The sequence below is a fragment of the Ilyonectria robusta genome (assembly GCF_021365365.1).
Source record: "Ilyonectria robusta strain PMI_751 chromosome Unknown BGZ61scaffold_25, whole genome shotgun sequence".
In the NCBI taxonomy this organism is placed as follows: domain Eukaryota; kingdom Fungi; phylum Ascomycota; class Sordariomycetes; order Hypocreales; family Nectriaceae; genus Ilyonectria; species Ilyonectria robusta.
Window position 1 is genome coordinate 518,625 of NW_025764459.1, and position 10,778 is coordinate 529,402.

The 10,778-nt window shown below is 50.3% G+C and overlaps 4 protein-coding genes across 4 annotated transcripts; 2 read left to right on the forward strand and 2 right to left on the reverse strand.

The window, feature by feature from the left end:
• Window positions 1-46: 46 nt before the first annotated feature.
• BGZ61DRAFT_498148 (major facilitator superfamily domain-containing protein) lies at window positions 47-1,779 on the forward strand (the record flags this gene model as incomplete). The annotated part of the gene is made up of 4 exons (XM_046251246.1): window positions 47-682; window positions 760-1,083; window positions 1,163-1,346; window positions 1,433-1,779. The coding sequence occupies 4 exons, from the start codon at window positions 47-49 to the stop codon at window positions 1,777-1,779; spliced, it is 1,491 nt and encodes a 496-aa protein (XP_046098450.1).
• BGZ61DRAFT_460972 (histidine phosphatase superfamily) lies at window positions 1,631-3,789 on the reverse strand. Its single transcript, XM_046247081.1, has 3 exons — window positions 3,666-3,789; window positions 3,532-3,613; window positions 1,631-3,477 (listed from the first exon to the last, which is right to left on the reverse strand). Exon 3 carries the CDS (start codon window positions 3,399-3,401, stop codon window positions 2,010-2,012), a length of 1,392 nt encoding a protein of 463 aa, XP_046098451.1. The 5' UTR covers window positions 3,402-3,477; window positions 3,532-3,613; window positions 3,666-3,789; the 3' UTR covers window positions 1,631-2,009.
• A 333-nt stretch (window positions 3,790-4,122) lies between these two features.
• BGZ61DRAFT_460974 (glutaminase) lies at window positions 4,123-5,844 on the reverse strand. The gene has a single exon (XM_046247082.1). The coding sequence runs from the start codon at window positions 5,723-5,725 to the stop codon at window positions 4,328-4,330; it is 1,398 nt and encodes a 465-aa protein (XP_046098452.1). The 5' UTR covers window positions 5,726-5,844; the 3' UTR covers window positions 4,123-4,327.
• A 3,464-nt stretch (window positions 5,845-9,308) lies between these two features.
• Window positions 9,309-10,462, forward strand: BGZ61DRAFT_537799 (uncharacterized protein; the record flags this gene model as incomplete). The annotated part of the gene is made up of 2 exons (XM_046254580.1): window positions 9,309-9,656; window positions 9,713-10,462. The coding sequence occupies 2 exons, from the start codon at window positions 9,309-9,311 to the stop codon at window positions 10,460-10,462; spliced, it is 1,098 nt and encodes a 365-aa protein (XP_046098453.1).
• Window positions 10,463-10,778: the final 316 nt, after the last annotated feature.

Genomic DNA, 10,778 nt, shown 5'->3' on the forward strand with positions numbered 1-10,778 from the left:
CATGGAGACTGGGAAACCGTCCATCGAATTGGAGGAGGCCAAGAGCATGGGCGGCACTGCTGTAACCTCTCAACCTGATCACAACTCTGACCTCAGTGTCTGGACCTCACGCTTCAATAGCCAGAGCCCGGAATGGCGAAGTGACTTTGAAAAGAAATTACTCAGGAAAGTCGACCTACGCCTTATGCCCACGCTTGTCATCATGTACCTCCTCAACTTCCTCGATCGCTCCAATCTCGCTCAGGCACGCCAGGGCTCTCTAGAAAAAGACCTCAAAATGTCAGGCACCGACTTCAACTTGGCCACCTCCATCTTTTTCGTCGGATATCTCCTGATGCAACTCCCGTCCAACCTGTTGTTGACACGCATGCGGCCGTCGCTTTATCTCAGCGCCTCATGTTGCATGTGGGGGGTTGTCTCAACCTGCAATGCTGCTGCAGACTCCTTCACGCATCTTGTCGTCATTCGGTTCTTTCTTGGCTTCGTGGAAGCTCCGTTCTTTCCGGGGGCTGTGTTTCTCATGAGTTCGTGGTACACGCGCGCAGAGCTTACCCGCCGCATTGCCTGGCTCTACGCAGGGAATGCATTGGCAAACATGTTTGGCGGGTTGCTAGGCGCGGCAATTCTGGGAAGCCTTGAAGGGGCCCAAGATATCGCTGGGTGGAGATGGCTATTTATTATCGTAAGTTTTCTCACCTCCAATCCTACGCCAGCCTGTTGCAATATGAAATGTTTGAACCAACAAACAAAACTCTTCAGGAGGGCGTAATCGCGATAGCCTTCTCCATCTTAGCCGCCTTTATTCTGCCCAACTATCCTCACACGACGAAATGGTTGACACAAGAAGAGAGCGCTTACGCTGCGTGGAGACTGGCCCAGGATATCAATGAGGTCGACACATACGGGGAAATCACTGTCTGGGATGGTGTCAAGATGGCAGTCCGTGACTACCGCTTGTACGCCTTCATACTATTGCAGCACGTGAGCCTACTCTCCCAGACGTTTCAGTACTTCTTCCCAACTATTGTGGGAACGCTTGGATATGGCAGAATCGTTACGCTGTGGCTCACAGCTCCAGCCTGGGTAAGTGGTTCCTTCATCAACATCAAACGATAGGCCGCTGTAATCATGGGATTTCTGACAACCAACCAAACGACAACAGTTCGCAACCTTCCTTCTCTCAATATGCGTTACGTTGAGCTCAGCTAGGACAAACGACAGATCGCTACACATCATCTGTCTCATACTTGTTGCAGCCATTGGCAACGCCATTGCAGCTGGCACTACAGTCATTGGAGCACGCTTCTTCGCCATGTTTCTTATGCCCATGGGCGCTGTGTCTTCCTGTAAGTGGATGCACTAGGTCACATAACCTCATGCCCCCCATTGTATTTGTTCCTTCCTAGTCGACATTCACTTACGTCCTCTTCAGACCAAATCATTGTCTCTTGGGTAGCAAATTCCTTTCCTCGGCCACTTGTCAAACGGTCAGCCGCCATTGCTATTTGTAACATGATTGGCAATACGGCAACGATATACGGATCTTACATGTACCCCAGTAGCGATGGTCCCCAGTACAGGCCCGGAGGGAGTGCTAACGCATCAATCTGCGTGGTGGTCGCTCTGCTAGCACTCTTGCTGCGCTACCTCCACAAGTGGGAAAATAAGAAGCTTGCAAGGGTTGAGAGACAGACCGCTGAGGCGGGAGAGGAAGGTGGAAAGGTAAATATGGAATCAGCTGATGGACATGGACGCCCAGGATTCAGATACGTCGTTTGAGCTATGAAGAGGACGATCTCGGCATCGGCCATCATCACGCCAGTGATCTCTTCCATCTTGCCCTCCTCCTTGCTGGTAACAGAGTCGGGGATCAGGAACCTTGTCCGGAAACTCATCATAAACAAGCTGCGGCGATCTCATAACGAAACGATTACCCCAAGACTTGCTAAAGACCACCGCTCGTGCAATTATTTGACTGTAGTTAACATTGATCCCTTTTCCTCTCCTTCTCACAAATCATCTCTCTCATTTTCACAGACGCCATCGAAATCCCCATACTTTTCCATCCCAGCACTGATGATAGTTTTAAAAGTCTCGAATGGGCAGCTAGCACCGGGTCCATTCTGACACAGTGGCAATGGCCGTGGCGCAGTATTAGCAATAAACCTCACAAAGTCCTCCTCGATTTTGCCACCATCAACGCCCGGTCTCTCGCATGTCATCTTTTCCATGCCAACGTGTCCCAAGAATGGAATGAGATCAGACATCTTCCATGCCCGTACATGATTGACATGGGAAGTCGGGAACTCGTCGTATCCTTCTTGCGAAGACGAATTGAAGATTCCCAGTGCTGTGGCAACGAATGGCGGCACTTCGCGGTGTGTGAAATAAAAGAACAAACGCTGCTTAGCGGGCCACCCTGTTTCCTCATCGCTATTCGTCTCGGAGCTATTACCAATGGCCTCTAATAGCTGAGATTGTGAATTCAGCCAAGGGAACCCGAGATAATTAGAGAGAGGATTCAACGGGCCAACCATGTACGTGTATTTCATGTCCCACGCATATTCGTAGGAGAGCCATTCTGCATCAGAGAATACGGCGCATATAGATGACCGCCTGCCCCTGATGGCGGATTCGTACCCACAGAGTGATTGAAGTGCAAACACATCCTTGGGATCCAGTTCGTAATCATTGGGAGTGTAAGGGCTCAGACGACGAGAGACTTGCTTGCTGTAGACATTTAAGAAGTCGTGCTGCTGCTTTGTTCCAGGAGCCTTTGAGAATTTAGAGCAAGCCTTGTGAGGAAGAAGGGCACGAGTGCCGTCATTCACGTCATTCTTGTCAAAACGGGCGATTTCGATATCTCCGTCGGCAGGAAATGCGTGGAGGAAGGCCTTGGCGGTATCATATGTCCTGGATTTGGTGTCTGCTATGACACGCTTCACTGATGATGCCAGGTGCTGATAACGCTTCACCAGATGATGTCCAACTTGCTTAGCGTCCTCTTTTCCAGAAGGAGTCACATCCTCGAGGCGGTCTTCATCAATCGGAGAATGCCATTCGTTCAAGAATTCGAGGGGACCCGAGAAGGCTCCTCGATGCTTCTCTAGCTTGAAGAGAAAAGGATGGATGTATTCCTCATACTCGGCGTCATTGGCGTATATCGCGGCGTGTCGTATTAAATAGGAGGCGGCGGTTACGGTACAGCCTTCTGGCGCAACATGTTCAAGCCCGAATCCCACAGCATCGAAGTAGGGCGATATTCCTGGTAGATGGAGGAGCGGATCGAATTGATACCCTTGTGAATGGTCGAGGCCTTGGAATGGGCGTTGAACGGCAGATACAAATGCAGTCAACACGAGTGACCATGCGGCTGCACTCGCAATAAAGTGATTTGGCATGATTCCTGGAAAACAAAGCACCTTTCAGGGCTTGGTGTTTACGGAGAGAGCAAAGTATCTTGCTAATTTCTGATTTCTTGCCCTTGCGTTAGCGTAGTCGCTGCAAGTCTATGACGTAGAAGAGGCACACGCTAAGAGTTCAATCTCGATCTTGACCCCGCTGTACTCCGTAGTACGAAGCTGGTACCTGATTGTCACTGAGCTACAAAGTACTGAGTAGATTTAGTAACTTGTACTGCACAATGGAAGAGGATGGGTGGGCACCATGAAGTACCGACCCGTACGGAGGGCCCTTTCAAAAGTCTGATGGATCCGTTACGGACAATTCAATCGATGGATAAGGATCAATGCAGTGATAATGATGTTGATGATATTGATGATTAGTTCATCTCGTCATCCGGATCCGCCGGAAGAGGGGTTTTCATACCCCCCTTCTGACTAAGGTCAGGATATCAATCTATCCGAGGTTTCGTTATACAGGGTCATCATTCAACAAAGTCTTATCCATAAGAAGTAAGTCCTAATTATTAGATTAGATAATAAGTACACTAAGTACTTCCTGATTTCTATAGGCCCTAAAGGATAGCACGCTACAGCACACAGCAACCGCTATATCCTGATCAGCAGCGTACTACTCCTGAAGTTACAGCGGCCGTTTAACGAGACTGTGATAGCTTTATGTATCTCAGGTAACCGACAGGGATAAGTGGATATGATGTTACTAGCGCTTGGATAAGACTTTTGAAAGAGCCCTCCGTAGCTCGAGACCAAAATATGTTTCTCATGCCCCTCTCGCCCTGCTTGCATTTTGCATGTGAGACGCTTAGGGAAATGAAAACGAGGCAATTTGCTAGTGGGGAAACATCTGCTCTGCCTTGGTGGTATAGACCATGATGTATATAACTAATCAATTACTCCGTAGAGCATCACCAATTATCAGACTTGGACACGGTTTGACACCCGATCCCTCCAATGTAGTTCCGCGCCTCAGTCTCGGTCCGGACAACATGCGGATGCCGCGTCCTTCCCTCAAGACGATCATCCAGTTGCAGAACGCACGACGGGTCGATCACCACCACGCTCTTGTCTTCTAGAAGTAGTCGATGAATATCCTCATGGATGATTCGTTGTGCAATGGCATTCAGGGAATAGGCTTCACGGAACGAGAAGACGACAGCACAGGCGTTCCCGTGCTTCCCGGAACCGGGGTCATCTGGGTTTGGCGGGCCAAGTTCGCGCGCAAGAGCCCGAGTAAGACGCTCCGAACCTGCGAAGCGAACGGCGCCTCGCAGGCTGAATATGACGACTTCCTTCTGGCAGTTCGCGTGATGGGGCTCGCTCTCGCCTGCGACAATGGTTGCCACGGATGTACGCACCGTGGCCCTGGAGATCTGGCTGGCATCCATCATATGCAGGCCCATATCTCGCGACAGCCGCTCGCATATCGCCACGCCTCTCACACTGTTGCCACGCTCGTCAAGCTTGGGAGAGAAGGCAGCAATGCCGACCTGGCCTGGCAGAGCACCGATGATTCCGCCGGCCACACCGCTCTTCGCAGGAATGCCGACGTTTGAAACCCAATCTCCCGCAGCGTCGTACATGCCACACGTAGTCATGACGGACAAGACTTGGCGGACGCTCGTTTGCGGGATGATGCTCTCTCCCGTGACAGGGTGCACGCCGGCGTTGCAAAGCGTCGCCGCCATCATGGCCAAGTCGCGCACATTGACGTTGATGGCGCATTGGCGGATGTAGCCCTTGACTGCCTCCTGAGGATCGCCAGTGATGATGCCAGCTGCCTTGAGCATGAAGCCGATGCCCATGTTGCGGTTGGCGTCCTTGAGCTCAGCCTCGTAGACCTCTTCGTCCACATGCAACTCCCGGCCTGCGAGCTTGGACAGCGTTTTCAGGATGCGATCTGTTCTCTGCTCTATCGTGGCATGAGGGGATACGACGAGCGAGTGTGCGGTGATTGCTCCGGCGTTGATCATGGGGTTCATAGGCCGATTGCTACCACGCTCGAGAGACAGGCGGTTAAATGCGTCACCGGATGGCTCGACGCCGATCTTCTCCAACACATGTGCCAGTCCTGCATCTTCGATTGCCAGTGCGTAGACGAAGGCTTTAGAGATGGACTGGATGGAGAACTCAACGCGGTCGTCTCCGGCTGAGTATAGGTTGCCATCCACCATAGCAAGGGCCACGGCCATCTTAGACGTGTCCGCCCTAGCTAGTGTGTCGATGTATGCAGCCGGCGAGCCAGTCTCAATCGGGCGCGCATTCTCGAGCACGAGGTTAAGATAGTCAGGGATCGGGGATTTCATTGTCAGTACCAGTTGATTGGACGGGGTAGAACGATGAGTTTGCGGGAGCTAGGGCAAATGGTTTGTGTCGGAGCAACGTGGACACATGTTGTTGGGAACGAGAGATTATCTACCTTGCTAACTATGTATGGCCTAGCAAAATAGAGCGCCACTAAAGGGTTTAAGCACAATGGTGGGGACTCGGTTACTCCAATAGAAGTCGGTCCCAAGCTGCTAGTCAATCAGCCAGAGATCCGTCATACATAGTCTTGGCAGAGCAGAGGGACAAGCATCACCATCCACAGATGTTGATGATACAGAAACGACGCTATATTTGCCTCGTACATAGGCCGGCCTCAAAGAGCAGCCAAGGATCCTCTTCGATGATGACCTCCCATTGCAAGTTTGCACCCCATTGACCTGCACTCAGTACAAATTAGTTCCACAAAGTATGCCAAGCCGCGCTCGAGTCGGACGGGAGACGAATCAGTGCCCACGTTAGATTGGTAAATGTTCAAAAATTACGAGCCCGATGGGAGAGGGAGGAATGAACTCAGTATACTTATTTGATCTTAGTGCCTTCCACACACCTACCACCTCGTCGATGCCATAATATAGTTTCTCAAAGCGTCTAGGGTAGGCTACCAACATGTTGCTTACAAAGGTGGCTTGACTGCATTAGACATACCCAATCTTAGGAGTAAGAGTCGTTAGGAAAAGCGAGTGATTTTGATCCCGGCTTTCATGGTCCCTCAAATCAAAAGTGGAAATGCAGATTAGAATCTTGAGTGCGTGCTGCTCGAGGCTTTTGCCAACGGTATGGCTATCTTCATATTATTTGAGGTCTGGTGTCATTGACATGCATCATAATGACTCTTTGTATTTTATTTTAAGCATGGTCTCGGTGTCAGTCTTATAGACGAATTGTATAACGACAGCGTGGCCTCCAGAGACAACTCGGATGACCGTGATGACCCTGTTGGTCGGTTGATTACCGTGATGTCTTTTGAGGTCACATACTTCAGAGGCATCCCGGAAATCCCTTGTGCGGGCTGATTTGGCCTAAAAGCTTAAAAAAGCTGGATATCTAGAGCATTAAGAAGACGTCGTCCTCGGGAAGAATCTGGCGGAAGGTTATCTCACAGTGTGATATTTGAGTAAAGTTGACCAGCCCCTTGTGATGGATGTCTGGTTCAATCGAGAGTCGGCAGAGAAGACTACTGGAAAATTATGATCAAATTCTTTTGACTGGAATTGTCGGGCTAAAGTTGGCTTGGTGATCAATGGCACCTAAACTTCCTCGTCGGCACTCTCATCTCAAACACATGGTCTACTTCAACCAAGCTTCGGTCCTTCACTTCCGGCACCCGAAGCCAAGCCAAACCGACGCTGATGGCACCCAACCCAAATTAGATGAGGCCTGTCTTGGCTCCCGAGTCTATGGAATCTGAATTGAATGGCAAAATCATGAGCATATATATGGAAGAACCTTACGCCGGAACGCCTCCAATAACGTGCGAGGGAGCTCGTTACTGTAAGAAGCCAGCTTTTCCCGCTATTGCATAGCCAGCTGCCAGCAACTCAGCCTGCACACCGCAATGATGGCAATCATTACTCCTCCTACTATCCAGACAGTCAGATTCCCAGCCCGGAAACATGAGACACATGGGCCTCCCTGAAACAGCCCAGCAAGGGATGGGTGTAATGTTTCACCATCCGGCACGAGGCATGGCCCACATGCCTGTTGTGTTGACGAGCATTCCCGCTACAACGTTCACAATTACAAGCTACAAACCTGGGCTGGAGTCCATGCCAACGGGCTGCTTGAAGACACACGCATTTGACAAAAGACCTGGACCGAATAAAGCAGGGGTGGCATTGGCTAGAGTGACTACAACCTTTCAGCGGAGGTTCGCGCCCTTAGGGCAATCCCAATAAGTGCCGGATTTTGCCGACGCCGTTTACTCCTCGATTTTTGCTCGGACCTCTTCAAAGATTGTGCGGGCTTATATTTAGTGCGTAAGGCTGCACACGGATGGCTCGGTCCTCTTTGCAGATGAGCCGAGCTGGACCATCGCAAGAGTGCGGATGGAGGCAAATTCGCTCATTTACCGATGCTCCCTTCCCCACTGTCAATTCCAAAGACCGTAATGTGTTCCATTAGTTTGCTAATTAGGGCGCAATTTGAAAATACGTAGAGCCACCGTGAGGCCCTGTAGTGCAGTCGGTGCGTTCGTAGACACCTAGATGTGAAACGTCGTCGTGGTGATGCCAATCGAGACGGTCAAAGCCCCCGTTGGCGTCATGCGGCGGCAATTTTCGGTTGGCGGTGGGAGAGAAAATTCAAGCCACACTGTATGTTACTTTGACAATCTAAGGAGTGTGCACTGAAATAGGTCAAGCTGCAATACGACGTTCATCAATGCAGAGACGCCGTTTTTTAAATACAGAGATGTTTACTGATCCCTCCGGCAATAATTTTTGCATATTTGGTCCTGTATTTGACTGGATGAGCGGGGTGTACTAGCGAAGTATCGTCGTGGCATCTTCCTGTACAGATTTACCACTGGCGACGATCAAAATTCTCTCGGAGAGCTTCATACTACCCGCACAAACGTATGGAGCCACAACGAGCACGGAATCCTAAATGCTTGAGCTCGTATTTGCGGGCTCGGTAATTTGATTACATTAGTCCATTAGTTGGGTGAAACCTCGTATTCATGGCGACATTCTGACATCATCCAAAGTTTCGGCCTGCATGTTGGGCTTCAGCTGGAATATCCCGCCCAATGCTGACGCGAAGCTTCACAGCAGGATTCTGGCTCTAGCCCTACGGATGACCCAGCTCCCGGGTGAGATGCTACCCCATCTTCTGGAAGGAACCTTGAGAGCAGGGCTGCAGAACGGCACCGTGGCGGTTGTGAAGTGGCAATCTCATTTAGTGACTAGGACTAAGACTGATGACGCCTCCAGATCAGCGCCTCCCCGCAAATTCCGTGTCTCCGGTTTCTTTTCCAGTCTGCCTAGCCGCAAGTAGTACACGCCCATCCTCGAAAGCTTGTGGTCCGGAACACACGGATACGGCGGCTGCAAGGGCTGGACGATCTAGGAACAACCTTCATCGTTACATGGAATCGCAATGTAAAAAGCAAGCTTCAATTCATGTCGCAGGTAAGCTCAGGCTGAGTAATTGTGTTTTTTCGGGTCTGGTCTCGGCCTCCCAGCTCTGTGAAATCCCTCCATGGCAATGGATGTACAGCTTCTCTCCCCGATCTATGACGATCTTGACTCTACACTATCGAATTCTATTTCCGGACGATCGATCACGCAAGCCAGTTCCACGGCATTTCGAGAGGGAATTGTTGAAATTAATCGCACCGAGTTATTAGCCACTTTGCATGCATGTCGTCAGCATGAATGTACCAACCATGCGCTGGAGAGTGCCGAAAGGGTTGTCTGTACTGAACTCAATTCGCCGTTTTCCGAAACATTGGAAACAATTGTCTCTCATTTATAAAGATCAAGAGCTGCTCAGTAGCCGTATTCAATATCTGTATCCATCAGATGCTTTAAACTGCAAACAATACACTTAACCTCTCCGAACATGCTCGTGTCCACCCTTATTGCTTCAGCTGGCCTCTTCGGCTCTGCCCTCGGTGGCATTCTTCCCCGATCTTTCGGCATCCCCAAAGGCGACGGCTTCCCTTTCCCAAACGATGCTCAAGAGAAGCAGATCGCCCTCCAAGCCCTAGGAAAGTTACCCGGCGCTGCTCCACCCAAGACTCTGGGCGCCGGCTCTACTACCGCTTTCCAACTCATTGCCTTCAACGAACTCTTCGAGACTGCGTTCTTTAGCTCTCTGCTCCACAATATCACTCAAGGCGTGAGAGGATATGAGGTGCCATCAAGTGAGCGCGGAGAGTCTGAGCAGATTATCAGGACCATCTTAGCTGTACGTTTGTACCCACCGACGATGATCGATGTTCATGCGACTAACACCACCTACAGCAAGAAAAGCAACATGCCATTGGAGCCCTCGCAATTCTGAAGTCAGCTGGAAAGTTTGCTCCGTCGCCTTGCAAGTACCAGTTCCCAGTGAACAAACTCGATGACGCCATCTTCCTTGCAGAAACATTCACAGCAGTCGTCCTTGGAGCTCTCCAGGATGCCAACGTCATCTTCTCCTCAGAAGGCCTTCCCGAGATTGTCCGCCTTGTCTCATCTGTCATTGGCCAAGAGGGTGAACAAAATGGTTTCTACCGCATTCACCTCGGCGAGATCCCCTCTGAGTCTCCATTCCTGACAACTGTTCCTGCCGCGTTCGCCTGGTCCGCTCTGCAACTGTTTGTTGTGCCTGGCTCATGCCCGGAGGATATCAAGAATATTCAACTCCCAATCTTCCCCTCGCTTCTGGTCAACGGAGGCCCCATTGCCAAGGTGGCGCCCAAGGATCAGACGCTCAAATTTGAGGCGAACTTGAAGGGCTCCAAGGCTGCAAAGAACTACTATGGCAAACCCGAAAACTTGTACATCACCTACACTACCGGCCAGCAGCTACCCATTAGTGTCAAGGCCGAGAATGTTCGCTGGAATAAGAACAAGGTCACATTGGAAGCCAAGTTCCCTTACAAAGAGAATGTCATGGCAGGTTTCAGTCACGCTGCCCTCACTACTGGCAAGGGTTTTGCATCGGCCGATGCTGTTGTTGGGAAAACTCTCGCAGCGCCTGGTGTTATCCAGGTCAGGAACGTCATTTAAATCAAGGACACAGGATAATGAGTTACAAGAACAGAAGTGTAGGAGGTTTCAACTTGAATCTAATATTGATTTAGTATGCTAGTTGGAGGTGAAGAAAAGTATCATAATACAAAAACAGTTTGCTTTTACTTTATCTGCAGAGACAATTGTGAAAGAATAAACTCCATGTATATTTGTTGGGGCCCTTGGACTCTATCGCTGGGCTTGAGCTCAATATTGCTCCTCGGGTCACCAATCAAGCGTGGAATGTCGCGCACGTCCAGCTGACGCCAGATGAAGCAGTTTAGTTTCGCGGTATCCCGGTAGCTTATTTTCG

Excerpts from the sequence above, each read along its gene's own strand:
- BGZ61DRAFT_460974 (XM_046247082.1), bottom strand. The coding sequence starts at position 5,725 with ATGAAATCCCCGATCCCTGACTATCTTAACCTCGTGCTCGAGAATGCG.
- BGZ61DRAFT_460972 (XM_046247081.1), bottom strand. The coding sequence starts at position 3,401 with ATGCCAAATCACTTTATTGCGAGTGCAGCCGCATGGTCACTCGTGTTG.